This window comes from Polypterus senegalus, chromosome 12 (assembly GCF_016835505.1).
Source record: "Polypterus senegalus isolate Bchr_013 chromosome 12, ASM1683550v1, whole genome shotgun sequence".
In the NCBI taxonomy this organism is placed as follows: Eukaryota; Metazoa; Chordata; class Cladistia; order Polypteriformes; family Polypteridae; genus Polypterus; species Polypterus senegalus.
Genome location: NC_053165.1, coordinates 163,202,941 through 163,224,961, shown reverse-complemented (window position 1 = coordinate 163,224,961; position 22,021 = coordinate 163,202,941). Strand labels below are relative to the sequence as shown.

Below are 22,021 nucleotides of genomic sequence, written 5' to 3'. Positions count from 1 at the left end.
GCGACGGGCACTAAGCAAACTCCTGTCAATCATGAAGAACCCACTTCATCCACTGAACAGTGTCATCTCCAGACAGAGGAGTAGCTTCAGTGACAGACTTTTGTCACCGTCCTGCTCCACTGACAGACGGAGGAGACCCCACACTATGCGACTCTTCAATTCCACCCGGGGGAGTAACCGGGGGAGTAAATGCTAACATTATTCAAAGTTATTGTCTGCTTTTACATGCATTTTTATTACTATTTAATTTAATATTGTTTTTTGTATCAGTATACTGCTGCTGGATTATGTGAATTTCCCCTTGGGATTAATAAAGTATCTATCTATCTATCTATCTATCTATCTATCTATCTTATCACCCCCTGTCCATTACTGGCTAACTATCTCTCTCACCCTTTCACTTTTTAGCAGCTAATGTGTGGTGAGCCTCCTGGCACAAAATGGCTGCTGTCTCATCATCCAGGTGGATGCTGGTGGTGACTGAAGTGCTCCCCCATTCTACATAAACCACTCTGAATGTTTTGAGAAGTGCTATATAAAGGCAATGTCTTCTTCTTCTTCTTCTTCTTTATTATTGTCATACCATCTATTCACATACCAGCGCCACAGCGTGATATTTAGGCAATAAATATGACAATGAAGCAGAACTGCAATGTAAAAGAAGGAGCAACACCTGTACAAACGGACATCAGACTGACAAACAGCCATCAGTGATGACAGAAGGTTTGCAGTGGACAAGGAATTCAAAGGAATGAAAAACAGAAGAGTAATGATAGGGGGGCACACTGAGGAACAGTGGGTGGGGTGACATTGTGTTCAGGAGAATGACTGCCTGTGGAAGAAACTGATTTTCAGTCTGGCATTGTTGGTCCACAGACTCCAATACCTTCTGCCAGAGGGAAGCAGAGAATAGAGAATGTGGGAGGAATCCCCCCATAATGCTGTTAACTTTTCAGAGGCAGTGCTTTGAGTGGTCCCGATGATGGTCTCCACAGTGTATTGACCTGCGATTAGAGGCAGGATAGTTCTCAGAGCAGACAGTGATACAGCTGGTCAGGACGCTCTCCAATACAATGTGGTGAGGTTATGGCTTGGAAGGCCTGTTCTGATTAGGTGGTGCAGGTTATGGAGTTGCTGCTGCACTTTCTTGGTCAAGGTGGAGGTATTGATAGATCACGTCAGATCCTCTGAAAAATGCACAACAAGGAATATGGTGCTTTTCACTCTCTCTACCTTGGAACTCTTGTTGTAAAGAGGGCAGAGCAGGTTGTCCTGAAGTTCTCTTTAGTTGTAGTAATATTGAGAGATGGGGTGTTGGTCTTGAACCAGTCGACCAGCTGGTCCAAGTCCATCATTATTGTTGATGAAACCCCACTACTGTGGTGTCATCATCGAACCTGAGGACGCAGTTGAGGCTGCGTATCACGGTACAGTCTTGAGTTAGCAAGGTGAACAGAAGTGGACTAAGCACGTACCCCTGGGGAGCTCCACACCTAAGAGTTATTGTGCTGGAGATGTAATTCCCAATTCAGACCATCTGTGTTCTTTCTACCGGGAAGTCTAAAATTCAGTAACAAAGTGGAGAACCGAAGCCCAATAGTCTGAGTTTTCCTATGAAATTCTTAGGGCATCTCTTATTTATCTGTCCATCTGTCTATGATGCGCTTGTTTCAATCTATGGATCTGTTCTGTTAAACGTTTAATCTATTCTCACATTATAAGCCCAGATGGACACACCCCCAATACCCACCCCCCCACTCTTTTAGTCATATGTGTGATGTGATTCTTTTCACAGTGAAGTACAAAAATGGAAGCAGGTCTCAAAACATGCCAGACCAGCAGAACCCCAGGCAGCCCAGCCCCAAACTCAAATGGCAGGCTTCTTGCATGTACAGGCCTTTGACTGCTTGGAAGTACTAAAACAGGAAAATACCGGCTGGGAGAAGCCAAACGTATAAAATTTACAAACAGGAGAGTGGGAAGCCCGTAGAAACCCCTGGCCTACAATGATAAAAAGGAAAGCTCCTTCATTTGTAAAGATATAATGCACAAAAATTTAAAAACAGAACAAAAACAAAGCAAAAATGCATTCAAAAAGAGTATAACTCTAAAAGACAAACCAAAGCAAACAAATGCACCCTGTAATCTGATAGTCCAAAAACAAGGCAAAGATTGAAGAGAGACAAAACACTTAAAATGACAAAAATTAAAATACAAACTGAGCCAAACAAAAGGACTAAGAGCTAATGTTGGGGTGAGGAACTGAAACCACTCAGCCAAATATAAAGGCTTCGGGACGCCCCCAAGGTTCTACTTTGATAGCACAAGCTGCATAAAGAAATGCTTTTAACACAAAGCAACAATTTATACAAGACATTCCATAAGAAATACAATACTCTTTAAAAAAGAAAAGAAAAAAACACTCTGACAAATACTTGAGGCAGGGAAGAGACATTAGTGTTACGTAACATTCGGCTGCCACTCACACATTTAGCCCCACCCAGCCATCTACTATTCAGACATCTAGCCCCGCCCAGTGAGCTACCACACAAACACCTTGCTCCACCCAGCCTGCTACCACTAAGACATCTGGCCCCTCCCAGTCAGCTGTCACTCAGACACCTAGCCCCACCCATTCTTCGCCATCACTCATATTTTTCCTGTAATTTCTGTTGTATTCATTTCTGACAAATGTGCTCTGAGATTTTTCTTCTGGTACGGCAGATAGAAGTTTCAAGGTCATGCAGCTGTACTACTCACTAATCATGACGCTGGAGAGGGTGACATGTTGATCAGCATATGCCAGTTAGAGTTTCACTGGACGGGCTACACCAGTCAATATGGACCCTATAAAGCTGTTATCAGAAATGCCAGGGCACAGCACAGCACACTTATGTAGACAATGCCAAGTTAGACTCAACAACCAACCTCTCAGCTTGTGTTTAGACTATGGCAGAAAAATGGAGGACTTCAATGTGGATTCAGGGTGGCCATACAAATCTCAAACTGAAAGAGGTGAGGCAACAGATATCCTGGCATCAGTCACTTAAATGATTACATTAAAAGATGCCAGTATTGCTCGTCCTTTTCACTGCATCATCTCTTACAAATCCACACTCACCCACCTCGAGGTACACGACCCACGGCATGACCAGCGTGGCCACCAGCAGGTCCGCCACGGCAAGGCTGACTATCAGGTAGTTGGTCGTGGTCTGGAGGGCCTTCTCCCGTGACACTGCCATGCACACCAGGACATTCCCAAAGACGATGACAAAGATGAGCAGGGTCAGCAACATGGCATAAAAGTTGTAGGGGTGTCGGCGCTCAGGGGTCGTGCTGTTGCCCGCATCCCAACCATCTCCATCCCAGAAGGACGTGCCATTGCCCAGGGGCTCGGCCTCTTCATTGCTCTTGTTCAGGGCAGTGAAGCCTGTTGTGGGCTCCGCCATCTCGCTGCCACCTGCAGAATAAAGAGTGGACAGGCTGAATGGAAGGCAGACTCTTTGAGACCAGGCGATTAATAAAAGGAAAAGGAAAAGGGAGGAAAGAAAATGACCAAAATTGTTCATTCTCTGGGGGTCCAGTTGATTCTGATGTTCTCTTTAGTGCAGACATGGGCTGAGACGCTCGCTACAGGGGGCTTACAGTACAAGTCTCAAGAAAATCATCACTTTTAAGGGAAATATCAGGCTAATTTATCATGCAGCAGATAAATGACGGGCAGGCGAAATTAAAATAAACATAAGACGCTTCACACCGAGAGGCAGTCAAGTCCGTCCTCTGCGATGGGGCCTGCGGCATCTAGGAAGAAAGACGCTGCTCGCTGGTGCCTACTGTGAAAGGATTAAGACGGGCACAGAAAGAGGTTTGGGGGCAGCTGCCCATATAGGATGATGATGGTTGGTTCAGAGTTTTACAGACTTTAGTCCAAACAAGAACAAACAGACAGGGAAACGTAGCAGATTTAAAGTCAGGCAGGGGAAGTGATGTCATCGGGGGCCGGAAGTGATGTCATCAGATCCAGGCGAAATTTCCTATGGTCGGTCTGCCGATGAAAAAGAGTAAGGATCAGTATATTCTGCAATCCCCTGGTCTGGCGTGGAATTACCTCCCTCTGAGCCTTTTAACTGTCTCCCATGTGCACGTGTGTGACACCACCATTGGGCTATTGCTACAGTGGCTGAGATGCAACTGGGATACAGACTTGAAAGGCGCTATATAAAAGGGATCGGCAGGCCAGCTCCAGGTTTCTGCCATCCCCACATGGGTTCTCTGGAGCTCAGGCACCGTGACCATCAGGCTCTCAGTCACCGCTCTTACCAAAGCTCTTCTTCCATGTTGGTGTTGGTCCTACCTGGCTGGATGGCCAACTCTAGGAGGAGTTCCGGTTGTCTCAAACATCCGCCATTTAAGAAGGCCACTGTGCTCTTGGGAACATTCAGTGCTGCAGGAATTTCTGGTGGTCTTCCCCAGATCTTTGTGGCGTCTTTAATCTCTGCAGGCAATTCCTTCAAACTCACGGCTTGGGGTCTGGTCCACTGTGTGCCTCTCCTAATCAGTCCAATCAACTGAATCGACTCCAAACAGCCTTTCCCAAACCTGCTGTGAAAGGCATACATAAAATATGAGAAAAGTTAACACCGCTGTGTGTGCGTTTCAGTTTAGTTTACCTATCTGGCCCCACTGGCAGATGGACTTTTTACCTTTTTTATGATTAGTTTGAAGCCATTGGTTGTAAATAACACTAAGCAGCTCCTCAAATCTCAAAATCAATAAATCATTCGGCGCTAAATTTAGGGGAGAAAAGCAGGCTTGTGTGTTCCTGCCATTACAGAATTGCAGTGTTTGACCGCAGGCTTACCGAGGCGTAATCTGCTGGAGGCGTCCTCTGAGCTCAAAAGATTAAAAACGTACGGCGAACATCGAGGGTCCGCCATTTAAGCTTGCTAAAGTAATAACATCCTGCAACCCTCTGAAAGGGGAGATCTGCTTGTGCAAATGTGACAGAATAATCGGGGATTTGTAAGCTTGCACATCACCTATTCAGCCAGGTCTGGTGTGCTCGGGTGGGAGGTCATCTGACTTGTTGACCCAGATAAATAACACCGGATCAGATGCTGGGAACAGGGATAATCATGACTGGTCTGAGATAAGTGAGCAACAAGTGACAGGAGGAACAGAAAATCTGCAGGATAGGAAAAGGAAAAGAAGACCCTCATATGCTGTCCCTGTGATCATCCCCTTCGAGTAAAACAAGTAGGCTGAGCTCGGTATGTCAAATACATTAGTGCGTAAAAGTGCAGAAACACCCAGAGATGTTCATATTTATTGATAGAAAATAGAAGGGTCCCATTAAATTGATTGAAAAATATAAAAGAGACGTTACACACTAATGTTACAGATGGCTCTTACTGCTTGAAATGACTGATTTATAATTTATTATGCGCATAGGACGGCAAAGCCCCATTTTCAGCAGTCGTCACTCCAGCGTCCTAAAGGTGAAGTCTGCTCGCTCAAGACGGGTCCAGCTGCAGACCTCCACGATTCAGGAGCCAATTGAATTGCAGCATTTTGTCACCTGGTTCATTGGACTTGAGTCAGATAACTGGCTCCCCTAATCCCAACCTTAGCCATAGTGTCACTGAAGCGTATAATAGAAAGTGACATCCTCGTCAATGGAGTGGAGCTCTGGGGGTCCACTGCCTGAGTCCCTTGGCTGGCTCATCCTTAGCTAACTGGTTATTAGAGAAACCTTTGCAGTTGTCGGATTTTTTAACAAAGGGGCGACCCTCTCCTAACTGTGTTATGTGGACCCACAGGCAGAACCTTCAGAAAGTCTTCAGACCCCATCGCCTTTTCATATTTTGCTATGCTCCCTATGAATTATTAAAATTATTTTTTTTTCCTCATCAAGCTACACTCAATGCTCCAGAATAACAAATCAAAAAGAGGATTTTGGACATTTGGGCAAATTAATTAAAACTTAAAATGTATTCAGACCCTTTTTTGTGATATTTGAAATGTGACTCAGGAACATCCCAAACTACTGACCATCATTAAGATGTTTGGAGTCCACCTGTGGTCAGTTCAGTGGACTGGACCTGATTAGGAACGGCACACACACACCTGTCTAGAGGAGAGCAGAAACGGAGCCATGAGGTCGAAGGAACTGCCTGCGGAGCTTACAGAGAGGATTGTGTGGAGGCCTCTGATCTTTCATTAAAAATACAAAACTGAAAATTCCCATTGACACAAGTATTCAGACACCCAGAGACAGTCGATCCATTAGGTGACATAGGTGGCCAGCTAGGCCACCGTCATATGAGGTGTACCATTTCTGAAAGTTAAAGGGTGTTGTGGGGTACAAAATCTATAAATTTTGTTCTGTATTTTCGTTATATTTTGCTCAAAAAACAACCGATGAACGACATTCAGGACAAATCAAAGCATCTCCTCTTTCTAGTTGTACCTCCCTCTTAAAACAAAGAAAGGCAGACATGCTGGTGCCAAAGGCTATTGATTAGTTTATAATCTGGGCATCTGGGACAACAAGTAGCTAAATTATTTTACAGCCCAGGAAAGGAAGACATGGTGACACCTCAGGCAACATCGAAAAAGTTTCATTGTTTGGGAAAACAGACAATGAATTCATTCATCATACTGACAGCCAGCCAATCAGAATATCTAACAATCACATCTTGCAAAACCCTCCGGTAGAATTTTATAATAAATATACCTCGTCTGAAGAGTGACACAGGAGGGAGGAAGACATCAGGAGAAGAGAACAGAGTGACGTCAGAAGAGGGCACCGGCCATTTCCATCTGATCATCAGAAAAGCATCTCATGAACAGCTACGAGTGCTAAGATCACAAGCCACTTGCAACATTCATCCTTGTCATCTTTACTTTTCTGTAAGCTTTTTCTAAAGACAATATATATCCAGACTTTGCTATCAGTCCTATTTTCTGTTATTCTTTGTTCCAGTGGTATTATTATTATTCCTGTAATAAATACCATGCTGCTTTTAACTTTCTATGCTTTGTCTTCATGTCTAGAGTGATTGAAGTAGTAAGGTAGATTTCTTTGAGCACCTGGTGAAGCCGGAGATTTGCCATACGCTCTGTGCTGCAAAGTTTATTAAGGCTGAGGGTGAGAACTCCACCCAATAGTAGGGAACAGGACGTCAAGTTGGCTGATAAATGGCCGATAGTCAAGAGTGCTGAGCCTTTGTATGTTTAAATGTATTCTTGGAGACTAAAGTAATATTTAGGTCTGAGATATCACTAGAACATTGTTTGTTGTTCGTAAGTAAGTCTCTTGAAGTGCTGAGAGAGTGACAGGCTGTGTTATTCCTAAGGCACTTGTGTGGTTTAAAGTGCTAGAGATTAACCAGCTGTGTGAGTGTCATTCATAGGGCACTGTTGAGTTTCTGTGTGTGTTAATCTTAAGGGGTGGCAGTGGACCAACCCCGTAACGAACTTCATGAGTACACTGACCCCTAGGTAAAGGGTAAGTAGAGGGAAATATCATGATAATACAAGGTCCAAAAACTTTCTGAAAGCCCCTGCATGTGTACTCCACCCCAACTCCTGTCCTCTTATCTTTGCTGCCACCTGGCCTTGAAAGGTGACAACTTAAGCCTGAGACTCCTGTCCAACCTACTGCGTCTTAATGTCCCCCGTCCCCAAATCTTTAGACCACAGGTGGTAAGATAGAGGGGACATGGAGGACACGTTTTGATACATCATCCACTCATTTTAGTCTTTAATACACTTCATGTGCCAAAAACAGAAGCAAAGCAAATGGTTGTGACACCATACAACCTGGTTGGCTTGAGAAAGCGTTACATACGATGCCATCTGGCGTTCAGTCTTGTCATCGCTGTGTCGCACGACATGGGGTCTTTTACAAAACGGAGGTCATTCCATGTGAGAGATTGTCAAGACTCTGAAGGTTTCATACAGAGGTGCCGACCAGTGCCTTGAGAGAAGAGGGCAAACAGGATGTTGTTATCAGAGTAGGAAAAGAAACAGAAGGTCCAGAAGTACAACTGAACAAGAAGATGAGGACATTAGAACATGTCGTGTGAGGAACAGTCACCATGCTTGTCCTCATGTGACTGTAGATGCCAAATGGCAGTGTCATCCAGGACAGGGGATGCCAGCCATAATACTCTTTTCCAGTCACCCACCACTACATGTCAGTGTTTTGTGTTTGCCCGTTTGAACCTTTCCCTTTTATTCACCCACATCATGAAGGAGTCATCTTTTCAGTGTTGCTCTTGTCCTGTGGTGTCACCCCAGAATCACCGAGTCAAAGGTGACACGACTTGTCGTTATTCAAATGCCTTTAGCAGCGCACACGTCTGTTTACGTTGAAGGTTCTATTAATCTTTTACCTTTAATATTTCCGAATCCATTGACCTTTTCATTTCAATTTTAAGTAACCACATTTTAGCGCATGCCTAATTAATAAGCTCTTTGTTTAAGGTAACTCACTGTAATGTTATCAGGACCAGAGGGGACGGCCCAGAAAAACAGAGAAAGAAAGAAATAAATGAAAGTCTTTGTTGCCTCACCAAGCATGAAAGCCTATTAGCATTTTGAGTGCGTGTACATTGTATTTATACATATGCTAAAACGCCGTGCAAGAGATTAAAGCACACTTGGTTAAAGCAAATTACTGCGCCTAAAACGTCTTTCTTAAATTTTAAAAGCAAAAAATGAGGACAAAGTGTAATCTTGCAGGATTCTGTTTGTTGTAAATTTTATAAAAGATAAATGGGACTTGAAGCGGCTGCTTTAGCCGATGTTTCGTCTCTTTGTTTAGGGTTCTCGTCTCAAAAGCCAGCAAACAAGCGTACAGATTGTACCAGACTGCCGTTAAAATTAAAAAGGAGATCTCCATGATGGGAATGTGGACGTCTGAAATATCAGAGAAGTGACGCCCCACGAGTGCCATGGTGGCTCCGATTACACCCAATTGAACTTACAGGTCGCTGCCTGTAGTGGGAAAAGGGATGGTGGGAGACTTGAAACACCCTTAGAAAGAGCAGAGAGAATACGAGACACCGAGAGGAAAGGCTCCCCGCCTGCCAACGCTTTTTATATCCTGTGTCAAAAAGACCGAAGGCGTCAGATGAGCGAGCTGCCATCTTACAGAGTGACGCAGTCTCATAAGAAAATGGCCCGTGTAAGTCATGCAGAAAGCCTCTGATGATTCGGTCCGCTCAGGCTTCCTCCTCTGGCTCATTTCTAAAATGTTTCTTTTTATCTTTTATTGTCTGCTGTTTTCTGTCATTTCTGATAAGATGATTGTTGATATTTCAGCTAAGCTTCCTCCCCTGGCAGGAGTTGAATTCCTTATTTTATGTCCATTTTGTTCATTTTTGTGCCATTTATGTTATCGTTACTTGCCTGTGTGATGTTCCATGTGTTGTGTGGGCCTCCTGCCATCACAGCAAGGGGTTGGCCTCAGCCCTATGAAGGCGATGGTATCAAACTAGGCAGCGGTGAACGTTTCTTGGGGCTTGGTGGTGCCTTGTGCTTATTCTTTTGGATTTTGACCATTTTGCTCAGTTTTTTGACTTTGCTTTGGATTTCGGATTGTTCACATTGGATCGCCATTTTGTTGCCGGATATTCCTTTTTGTCTTTTGTGCTCATCATTGAGCTTTCTTTTGTGAAAATAAACTTTTCATTTTTTAAAGATCCTGGTTTTACCCTTTTATCTAGCTAATGTTTGATGGTAAATTAGTGGGCATTTTGGGAAGTGATTTTGAAACTCTTTAGCGCTTGTCCCTAACAATCTTTCCTTCCATGTACAGTGGTGTGAAAAACTATTTGCCCCCTTCCTGATTTCTTCTTCTTTTGCATGTTTGTCACACAAAATGTTTCTGATCATCAAACACATTTAACCATTAGTCAAATATAACACAAGTAAACACAAAATGCAGTTTTTAAATGATGTTTTTATTATTTAGGGAGAAAAAATCCAAACCTACATGGCCCTGTGTGAAAAAGTAATTGCCCCTGAACCTAATAACTGGTTGGGCCACCCTTAGCAGCAATAACTGCAATCAAGCGTTTGCGATAACTTGCAATGAGTCTTTTACAGCGCTCTGGAGGAATTTTGGCCCACTCATCTTTGCAGAATTGTTGTAATTCAGCTTTATTTGAGGGTTTTCTAGCATGAAGCGCCTTTTAAGGTCATGCAGGTCATAGCATCTCAATTGGATTCAGGTCAGGACTTTGACTAGGCCACTCCAAAGTCTTCATTTTGTTTTTCTTCAGCCATTCAGAGGTGGATTTGCTGGTGTGTTTTGGGTCATTGTCCTGTTGCAGCACCCAAGATCGCTTCAGCTTGAGTTGACGAACAGACATTCTCCTTCAGGATTTTTTGGTAGACAGTAGAATTCATGGTTCCATCTATCACAGCAAGCCTTCCAGGTCCTGAAGCAGCAAAACAACCCCAGACCATCACACTACCACCACCATATTTTACTGTTGGTATGATGTTCTTTTTCTGAAATGCTGTGTTCCTTTTACGCCAGATGTAACGGGACATTTGCCTTCCAAAAAGTTTAACTTTTGTCTCATCAGTCCACAAGGTATTTTCCCAAAAGTCTTGGCAATCATTGAGATGTTTCTTAGCAAAATTGAGACGAGCCCTAATGTTCTTTTGCTTAACAGTGGTTTGCGTCTTGGAAATCTGCCATGCAGGCCATTTTTGCCCAGTCTCTTTCTTATGGTGGAGTCGTGAACACTGACCTTAATTGAGGCAAGTGAGGCCTGCAGTTCTTTAGATGTTGTCCTGGGGTCTTTTGTGACCTCTCGAATGAGTCGTCTCTGCGCTCTTGGGGTAATTTTGGTCGGCCGGCCACTCCTGGGAAGGTTCACCACTGTTCCATGTTTTTGCCATTTATGGATAATGGCTCTCACTGTGGTTCGCTGGAGTCCCAAAGCTTTAGAAATGGCTTTATAACTTTTACCAGACTGATAGATCTCAATGACTTCTGTTCTCATTTGTTCCTGAATTTCTTTGGATCTTGGCATGGTGTCTAGCTTTTGAGGTGCTTTTGGTCTACTTCTCTGTGTCAGGCAGCTCCTATTGAAGTGATTTCTTGATTGAAACAGGTGTGGCAGTAATCAGGCCTGGGGTGGCTACGGAAATTGAACTCAGGTGTGATACACCACAGTTAGGTGATTTTTAACAAGGGGCAATTACTTTTTCACACAGGGCCATGTAGGTTTGGATTTTTTCTCCTAAATAATAAAACCATCATTTAAAAACTGCATTTTGTGTTTACTTGTGTTATATTTGACTAATGGTTAAATGTGTTTGATGATCAGAAACATTTTGTGTGACAAACATGCAAAAGAATAAGAAATCAGGAAGGGGGCAAATAGTTTTTCACACCACTGTATTATTTTCCTAATTATGCATTTTGTGTCAATTTTATTCTATGTAGTTATTTTGTAATTTCCAGGTTTGTTTTGTGGTTCTCTTATATTCCTTGTATTTTGTGGGTGGACACCCAAGAGGCGGGGCCAACCCTGTCAATCACTGTTAAGGCCCCACCCCTAAACCTATAAAGGCAGGTTGCTATTTGCAATCACCATTGGCTGTTTACTTTTTGAAATGCATCAGAGATCAAGGGGATTTTCAGAGAAGGACCCTCTAATGTCCTGTGTATATGTCACTCCCAGTTAAGTTTAGGGCAGATTTCAAAATCCTCCTTTTAACATATAAAGCATTAAATGGCAGAGGTCGGCTTACTTGTCGGAACTTATCATGACTTACAAACCTGAGCGCACATTAAGATCTCAAGATGCCGGTCTGCTTAGGATTCCAAGAATTAATAAAATAACAGTGGGAGGTCGAGCTTTTAGTTACAGGACCCCACTAAACTGTGGAGTGGTCTGCCTGCTACTATAAGAGATGCCCCTTCAGTCTCAGCTTTCACATCCTAGCTGAGGACTCACGACTTCAGTTTAGCACACCCTGACTAGAGCTGCTGATTAACTGTACAGACTGTCATTAGAACTAAAACATAAGTAACACGAGAGTTAGAATTTATTCCTAACCATCGCCTATTCTGTTTCTCTTCTCAACACTCAAATGTGGCACTTGGTGCCCACGGCCCACCTGCCAAAGTCATTCCTGATGGAGGATCTCAGGAATCGTGGGGTAGAGGGGTCCTTTCATCGGATTAGCGCTGTTTCAGCTGTGGAATGGCCAATAGTGTGAGGCAGCGTGATGGCTGAGGTCTCCAGGACTCTGAACAAATCCAAATCATATTATGGGATATCATCTACTGTCACATTCTACTCTGTACTTCTAAAATGTTTATTTTTATACTGTATTGAGGATTTGTTCTGTTCTGTTCTGTGTATTGTATTGTGTTGTATTGACCACCCCCTTCTCTTTGACACCCACTGCACGCCCAACCTACCTGGTAAGGGGGTCTCTCTCTGAACTGCCTTTCCGGAGATTTCTTCCATTTTTTTCCCTACTAAGGTTTTTATTTTCTGGAGTTTTTTCTTGTCTTCTAAGAAGGCTGGGGGTCTGTCAAGAGGCAGGGCCTGTTAAAGCCCACTGTGGCACCTCTTGTGTGATTTTAGGCTACACAAAAAATAAATTGTATTGTATATCTGACCCACAAAACTCTGTGCCTACAGCGCTAACTGCACTAGCAGAATTTCAAAAGATATCTGGACTCAAAGTGAATTTGAACAGAAGTGTGCTCTTTCCAGTGAATTCTCTAGCTAACGACATTAGATTGGACTCGTCCCCTTTTATCATCGCAGGTCAGTTTAAATACCGAGGGGTCAACAACACAAGTAAACATAAAGTTCTCTTACAACAAAATCTTGCTGTTTGCCTGGGAAAAATTAAACAAGACGTGCATAGCTGGTCAACCCTCCATCTTGCTTTGGTAGGGAGAATTAACATTGTGAAGATGAATATCCTCCCTAAGCCTCTGTTTCTATTTCATCCCCATATACATTAACAGATCACTTTTTTAATAAATTAGATTCAATCATAACCTCATTTATTTGGAATTCAAAACACCTCCGCGTTCAAAAGGTGACCCTACAAAGACCTAAATCAGAACGTGGCCTGGCACTACCTCATCTTCAGTTTTATTACTGGGCAGCAAACATATAAGCTATAAAAACCTGGACATGGACACAAATATATGCGCACACACAGGCCTGATGTGCAATAGAACTGAACTCCTGACGTACGTCTTTAAATCCCTCGCCTTGTACCCCAATAAGTACGAGTTATCGCCAATATGCTAACAACCCAATTGTGCTTCATTCATTCAGAATATGGAGCCAATGTAGGAAGCACTTCAAGATAGAGAAGTTTTTATCTGTGGCTCCTCTACATGATAATCATCTTTTCCACCCTCTGAAACTTGTACAGTTTTTAATGTTTGAAAAATGAATGGGATTAAATCATTTAGAGATTTCTATATAAATAATGTCTTCGCAGTCTGAACAGTTACACTCCCGATGTAGTCTCCTGTCAACACAGTTTGCCCACAATCTCCAAATTAGAAACTTTGCTAAACTAAGTCTGCCTTCTTTTCCTCATCTCCCACATATTTCTATTCCAGAAGAGATCTTGATCAGTCTTGGGGACTCAGCCTGCATTTCTCTAATATATAAAACCATTTTAAAGTCCTTTCCTTTCAAAGATCCCAGAGTACAGTGAGAAAAGGGTCTCTCACTCAACATTACAGAAAAACAGCCATGAACAGAATGGACTCGAGCTCCATATGTGCAAAACATTCAATTATTTAACTTAAAATCATCTGCCGAGCGCATCTGTCTCGTTCAAAATTGTCCAAAAATGCTTCCAGGGCAAAATCCAACCTGCGAACGTTGCAATCGAGCTCCAGCCTCTCTGGGCCACAAGTTCTGGGCCTGCACCACATTAGCATCATTTTGGACCAAAATCTTTAAATGCCTCTCAGACAACCTTGGAGTGCCAATCCCTCCTAATCCACTAACAGCTGTGTGTGTCTGGTGGGCTCACAGAGGGGCTTAAAGTAGAGAAGGACAAGCAAACTGTAACTGCCTTAACTTCACTATTGACGCGTTGTCTCGCTCAACTGGAAGAATCCTAACTCAGCTCTGTTAAGTCAGCGGGTCACTGATGTTATACACTATTTGAAAATCAAATTCTCACTTAGAGGGTCTTTGCAAAACGTTTTTAAAACCTGGCAGGCTCTCATCAATAACATTTTAGAAGAAGCATTTAAATTGGGGGGAAGACTCCTTTCTCTCTTTACTACTCTTAACAGTTTTGTTCAGGCTGTTGGCCTTCCTCTCTTTCTCAAGGGTGGCGGTGGATTTGAATTTAGTTTTGTTACGTTTGACTTGCTTGTATGGAATGTTACTTGCTGTTAATAAATTCATTAAAAGGTACTAAAAAAAGCAGGCTGGGAACTGAAGTCCAGTGCGGTTCATTCGATTGGTTTTTGTCTGTTCTTGTAAATATTGCTTTCTTCTTTGTATTTCTGGTCCAGTTCTCATTATTCTAATGGATTTTAATTTGGAACATTTTTACCTTGGATTTTTTTTATATACATGTATATACATTTTTGCTCTTTAAACGGTTTGTTGCATTTTTTCCTTTCTTGCAATAAATTCCCTTTGTCATGCATGCCGCGCTCATCAGAGGTAAGCACTACCACCCTGGAACACAAGGGGGCGCTGTCGCTGATGATGTTGTCTCTTTTTCCACCCACTGCCCAGAGAAGCCACCCAGTGAATGCAGCTGACTTTGCCCCTTCTGGGCCAGTGACTATCAAGACCGGGTTGGGGGTCAAATCTCTTTGCAGGACAAGCAGACCACCAGATGGTTCTTCCGACCTAACAAGTGCGATCTCTGCTCTGATTTATTATATAGCAGTTTTTCAGGTGATATTGCCTTACCCTTTCTGTTTAGTGCCATCGAGCACCTGTTACTTTTGAAGTTATTAATAATTAAAAGGTCGCAACCTGTTTGGCACCCCAACATTTCTCTGGTGAATTAGTTTTTTCCCTTTCATTTGATGACACCCTTTATAAAAATGTATTGTGGCTTTGCTCTTTACAAGCCAGGGGCTGCTGGTGGTCCTCTCTCTTGTGGGTTTTCGAAGGCCTCACACAAACCCTGGCATCTTGCAAGATATCATGATAGCACTGTTATTAAATTCTCAGTTCCTTTATCTTTTTGTTGCTCTTTTTCAGTTCCTTAGCACTCAAATCTGGGGCTTTGCACTTCAAGGATTCTTGTGGTGACATTAGTTTCTTACCTTAGTTTTGTTTTTGTCATTTTACTTGGACTCTTTCAGCTGCCGCTTTGATTATTTACCGGTGACATCATCCCATTGTTAAGACAGCAGCTGCATTGTTGTTGTGGGCGTGTCCTTCAAGGTTGTGATCTGCCAATCATGACGTGTTGGGGTAAAAGTTCACCTGCAAGGTTATTTGTTCGTCTGAGTTTATAAATTCAAATCAAAAACCTTTGCCTTTGTTAAGTCCTTTGTTCCTAATGATCTTTCAGGCTTAGATCTTTTGCTCTTGTTTTTTGACTTTCATTATGAATTATGAATTTCAGTTTGGTTATTGTGTTTTTTGATTGCCTGGTATTTGATTCATTTCTGTTTTTGGCCTATTCTTTTATTTGGTTGCTCATTAATATCCAATGCTCTCCTGTCCAGCAGAACAACTTCCGTTTGAGTTTGGGGCCAGGCTTCCTGGGGATGGCCTTTTGTGTACAATTTTTGGGGGGCTCCCTTTTGTGCTTCAAAGTGAAAGTCTTCCTATGTATTTTGTTTGGTGATCTCCCAGTTTTGACACAAGTTCACCTTCTAGTCCTTTAATATTAACCTAGCAGCCTGATGTTTTTCACCTTCTGGCAGAGCAGAGGTGGCCAGTCCGGTCACTTTCTCTGAGGAGTTGGCGTGTTTTCTCTGTGTCCTCATTGCAGCCCTCGACACTCACACAGAGCCAATTAGGAATCACCAGATTGCCAAGTATGCACGTTTTCATGGAAGGAAAACCCAGAAAGACATCTAAAGAACCAGATGATAACTGGCTGTGGGACACTATGAGGAAGTGCAATCGCACTCTTCATAAGTAATAAAACGTCAAAAGAATTAAATTACATGGTGCCCAGCGATAACGGCCCGCAAAGGTTTACGTGATCCCTAAAGTTACAATCGACTCGTTTGAAATGTGACAGTAATGTATTGGTCTCTGGTCAAACTAGAGGACGCTTCTTCACTTGACTACTCTTATCTAAAGAGCGGATCAGCAAACGTCCACGTAGCGTTCATTCCATCTTTGATTTCCTTCCAAGGACTTGCAGAGGTGTGACTGCAAAAACAAACAGACACCGATGATAATAAAAAATGACAGGGCAAACATGAATAAAGCTGACAAAGCGCCTAAAAAAAATGATGACAGCCCCGTAAACACAGAATGGCATCCTTTTATCATAAATGCAGGGCGGTTAAGGCTGCCAGAAATTAATGGACACTCTCAGTTGAAGAACAGCACGTTACGCTTGGAGTTCACCTGCAGTATCACACTTGATGGCTGCTGCTGCTGCCTCACAGGATTTGAACCCCAGCAGCAGTTTGTGTGCTCGTCTCCTTTTGTGACTTTCCTTTATTGAGCCAGTTGGTACAAACATGGCAGCAGAGGTTCTCAGTCTTTTCCTTAATGTGATTACATTTTGGCGTAGTCGACAGGATTCCCTCATTGTCATGTCTCAGAGAAGATTCCATCCCAGGCTGGGGTTCAAATTTAGGTTTGATGTCTCTTTTGTTCATTTTTGATTCTTTTTATATTGATTAAGTGCATCTTTCTTTATTTTTGGGTTTTCTCTGTGTATATAAGCTGCCCATGTTATGTTCCACATGTTTTGTGAGTGGTCCAGCCAGAGGCATTGCCTCACCAGGAACTTCCCTCCGTCCTATAAATCCAGAGGGTCTCCCACAGTTCTTGACGGCTTGTCCTGAATGCACTTCAGAGTTGTGAGTTATTCCCCTTTGTGCTATGCTTATGTTTTTACTGGATTTCTGAACCCGCGCTCTGTTTTTTTCAACTTCATAATTGTACTGGGAGTCTGTTTGCCTTGGATTGTCGTGTTGGCGACTCCTTTACACGTTTTGTTCTCTTTGGAGCTTCATGGTGAGACATTTTCTATAAAAATGAACTTTTTATTTTTTTAATTTTTGGTGCTTGCCCTCATTACTAGTCATGGTTTGATGGTGATATCCCCTCTAGTGGACAGTTGTGGAAGTGCTTTTGGAGTCCATGGCTGGGTGTGCACATTAGTTTATGCATTTCCACAGTTCATTGTAAAAACAGACATTCTGACCTGACAGGCGTGAGGGACGGCCAGCGGTTCAGTCCGTCCGGGACGGCACTAAAAGAAAAGAATGGAAGAAGGCAGCCTTTTCAGGGCACTGCCTTCCCCGGGACGCTAGGTGGCAGTTCCCCAGATTCACTCAGGGCATCCTGGGACATGGAGTTTGTTTCCTCAGCCCTATTGGGTGCCGCCAGGGGAAGCTAACAAAGAACCTGGGGACTCCTACTGTTACGACAACCCGGAAGTACTCCAGAGTCACGAGGACGGAAGCCCAGAGTACTTCCGGGCTACTTGAGGAAGGATGATGTGGCATTTGACTCAGAAGAAGAGAAGGAACACTTCCAGGTCATGGACTATTGAAAGGACTGGTGAAAACCCAGCAAAGGAGCCGGAGTTGGGAGGTTGGATGACAAAGCTGCTGGCAGTGGAGGATTATTGGGATTATTGATTATTGTTTATTTTGTAATTATTGGAGAATTGTGGAGTTCCTTCTAAAGGTCAAACACAACATCATCCTTCCTCAAGTAGCCCGGAAGTACTACGGACTTCCATCCTCGTGCCTCCAAAGTACTTCCAGGTCATAATAACAGCAGGAATCCCCAGGTTCCTTGTGAGCTCCCCCTGGCGGCACCCACAGTATCCAACAGGGCTGAAGAAACAGACTCCATGTCCCATGATGCCCTGAAGGAATCTGGGGAACCTTTTCCGTCTAGGGGAGCTGCCATCTAGCATCCCGGGGAAGGCAGTATCCTAAAAAGCCTGGTCTCCCTCCTTCTTTCTGTTCAGGGACACACCGGCCAGACTGAAATGCCGGCAGTCCATCACATTGCGTATATTTGCAGTAACTCTGATCCATGCAAACACAACATTTCAAAGAAACTGGGAAATGTTAGCCCCCTCGCTCAAGTAGGGAAACAGGATTGGAAGACAACCATCTATTCTGCTGAAGTCAGTTGCGGAGGCTTCATCGAAATCTCCATCGGGTGAAGTCCCGGAGTGTTACCAGACTACGGTTAAGGAAATCGATTAGGGAGTTTGCAGAGGTGGCAGAACAAGAGAGGTCCTGGCTCAAGCTAAGAGGAAAAGGTATGGAGAAGATAAGGGTCCTAGGGCCAGCTGCAGGGGTCTGGGGAATGATGGTCCTACCACTTCTCTACCATTTTGAGATGTCATAAGAATAATGGAATGGAACATGAGTGAAGTGTGACTCTGGTTGACAGCCCTGTAACTGTCCCGTCATAGATGTGTGAGGGTGCAATGCCAAGCGGGTAGCTGGTATCTGTGTGAATATCTAAACAGGCGCATCAGAGGATGTCAAAGGTACAGCGAGATTCACTCAAAAGAGGCCCTGAATATCCTGTAACAACTCTCGCTAGGACAAAGAAATCTGAACGAAACAACGTGCAATGGTGTCCTCCTCAGTATACGGAGCTTCAAACAAGCCGGATGCCCCGCGTCGGAGCGATGAGGTGGGCACCGGACAGCCGTCACAGCTTTTAACCTCCGTTTGCAACTTCTGGGCGCTCGTACCCCTTCACTTAGTCACCTCATCAGGATGGTGGTGTACAGTATTGAGCAGCATGTCTTCATGGTGGTCACCAATTCATTTAAGCGATGTCAGAATCAACTGGATGATCTTGAGTTATTGGAAGGTGACTTCCAGCATGATGGAGCAACATGTCACACATCGGCAAGGAGCACGGAAGAAATCTTTTGGCAACAGGGGGATTTTAAAGGGGCTTTGGCCACCACAGTCACCAAATGTGACACCACCACACGTCTTCCTTTAGGGTCTGCTCAAAGGAAAAGTCTATTAGTGTGGAACACCGTGGAAGATTTGAAGGAAAACATCCAACATGAAATTGCTGCCGTTCCCACCAAGACGCTTGTTGATACGTTCAGGAACATGGAGCGCCGCCGTGTTGAAGTGTGTTAGACAGAAAACGGAAACCACTTCCAGCGCCACATGTAATGCAATCGATTACACGTACGTGAAGGTAGAGAGCAGATCTGTTTGGTTCGGATTGCTTCACCCTAACAGGAGTTACGACAGAATATTCGCCCCCCTTCCAGTGAATCTCCCTGCACAACCATTTTTTTTAAGAGAAGGATAGCGAAGAATAAATGAATGAAATACAATTCTCACTGATCTTCAGATATCCATTGTTTGTGGTGAGTAGTCTTTGCTCCTTCACTATTTAATGGGGCTAAAAGTGACAATGACGTTTTACTCGGGTAGCTGCAGCGGCTCTATTTGAAACGAAATGTCACGGATTACAGCCAAACGTTGTTGCAGCGTGTACTCGGCTCGACGTTCGTTGCAGGTGCAGTCCTCCTTAATGACATTTTTAATTACTCCTGATAAATGTGTCTCTGGAGCTCAAGGGTCGAAGACAAAGGGAGACGAGAGGAGCGACGGTGCATGCAGTGAACGAGGGCCCTTCTGGAAGTTGGGACAGGAAGCTTGAAATGGCAGGGGCTGCCATTGTGTTAGCCATGTCTGTTTATTCATTACCTCCTGATGCCATCTTTCATCTATTTAATTAAAAATCCCATTAGATTTGATCAAATTCTTTTGTTCTTTCATACAGGGAGGAATAAGCTGCACAAACAGAGCAGCCATTGGCAGGAAGTGGCAAATGATGGAGGCTGAGATGGAGAGAGCGGCTTTGATGCTCACACAGCATTTTCCCCTGCGACGAATCTCAGTCACCCAGCCAGTAACCCAAAATCGCTAACTTCATTTTTTTTTTTTTTTTATTTATTTATTAATTTTATTACAATCAATACATAGCAATCAAGTTTTACAAAAAAAAATTATGCTAAGAACAGATCGATCCCCACCCTTGAGAGAGAGAGCAAGCCAAGCGTGTAAAATTTAAGGCTTTTAAAAATACCTAAATCAACAAATTCTCTGTGCTTTATAAAATCATTTCAAAATATTACTGATTAGATCCTGCCATGTTTTGAAAAAGTCTGCACAGATCCTCTAACTGAGTATTTGATTTTTCCAATTTTAAATAATATAACACATCAGTTTCCCACTGACTTAAAGAGGAGAGTTTGGGTTCTTCCAGTTTATCAGAATAAGTCTGCGTGCCAACAGTGTAGTGAATGCAATCACAATTTGTTTGTCTTTCTCCACTTTAAGACCCTCTGGAAGAACCCCAAACACAGCTGTTAATGGGTTAGGAGGGATTGTGAGTCCAAGACTGTCTGAGAGGTAATTAAAATTTTTGTCCAGAATAATGTTAATTTGGTGCAGGCCCAGAACATGTGACCTAGTGAGGCTGGGGCTTGGTTGCAACGTTCGCAGGTTGGATCATGCCCTGGAAACATTTTGGAGAGTTTTAGTCGAGACAGATGTGCTCGATATATAATTTTGAGTTGTATAATTGTATGCTTTGCATATGGAGCTTGAGTGAATTCTCTGCATTGCTACTTTCCACTCCTTTTCTGATATATTAATTGAGAGGTCATTTTCCCAGTGTCCTCTTGGATCTTTGAAAGGAAGGGATTGTAAAAGGATTTTATATATTGTAGAGATGGAGTCTAACTCCTTGAAATTGAGCAATAATTTTTCCAGCGTGGATGAGGGTGCAAGATGAGGAAAATCTGGAAGGTTCTGTTTAACAAAGTTCCTGATTTGAAGATAGTGAAAGAAATTTGTAGCTGGAATGTTAAATTTGGAATGTAATTGTTCATAGGATGCAAAGGCGTTGTCTATATAAAGATCTCTAAGCAAGTTAATTCCAAATTTTTCCAGATATTAAAACTGCATATGTTTGTGAGGGTTGAAAGAGGTGGTTCTTTTGCAGGGTGCCACAGAAAGAAGCTTCTCCGTCTTAAAATGCTTTCTACATTGGTTCCAGATTCTAAGTGAGTGGAGCACAATTGGGTTATTAGTGTATTGCCGATAGCGTGTGTTTATTGGAGCACAAAGCAAGGAATACAAAGAAGTACTGCAGGATTTTACTTCTATTGCGGTCCATGCCTGTGTATGTTCTTCTATTTGTGTCCAGGTTCTTATCGACTGTATATTTGCGCCCAGTAATAAAACTGGAAGTTAGGTAGAGCCATGCCGCCTTCTGCCTTTTGTCTTTGTAGGGTCGCTCTTTTGATGCGTGGATGTTTAGAATTCCAAATAAATGAGGTTATTGTTGAATCTAATTGCTTAAAGAACGATTTATTAATGTATATTGGTATGTTTTGAAATAAAAAGGAGCTTAGGAAGAATATTCATCTTAACAGTGTTAATTCTTCCAGCTAGTGTGAGATGAAGGGTTGACCATCTATGCAAGTCTTGTTTAATTTTTTCCATACAGGCGACGAAATTTTTTGATAAAGAGCTTTATGTTTACTTGTGATGTTTACGAGGTATTTAAACTGTTCTGCAATGATAAAAGGAAGGGTGTCTAATCTAATATTATATGCTGCGAATTCACGGAAAGAGTACACTTTTATTCAGATTAATTCTGAGACCAGAGAGCTTTTGAAATTCTGTGAGTGCTGCTAAGACTGCAGGCACAGAATTTTCTGGGTCCGATATATACAGTACCATGTCATCTGCATATAATGAGATTTTCTGTTCCAGTCCTTCTCTGCTAATCCCCTTTATCTGATCAGTATTTCGACAATGTAT

General features: G+C 43.0%; 1 protein-coding gene and 1 long non-coding RNA gene across 2 annotated transcripts in view; one reads left to right on the top strand and one right to left on the bottom strand.

The window, feature by feature from the left end:
- LOC120540112 (D(2) dopamine receptor-like) overlaps nucleotides 1–22,021 on the bottom strand; it is a 95,911-nt gene that overhangs the window by 39,414 nt on the left and 34,476 nt on the right. Inside the window, exon 2 of the mRNA XM_039770605.1 lies at nucleotides 3,126–3,460. Coding sequence (XP_039626539.1) covers nucleotides 3,126–3,449 — 324 coding nt within the window. The 5' untranslated portion in view covers nucleotides 3,450–3,460. The remainder of the gene's footprint in view (nucleotides 1–3,125; nucleotides 3,461–22,021) is intronic.
- LOC120540113 overlaps nucleotides 1–22,021 on the top strand; it is a 96,375-nt gene that overhangs the window by 62,294 nt on the left and 12,060 nt on the right. The gene's annotated exons all lie outside the window — the stretch shown is intronic.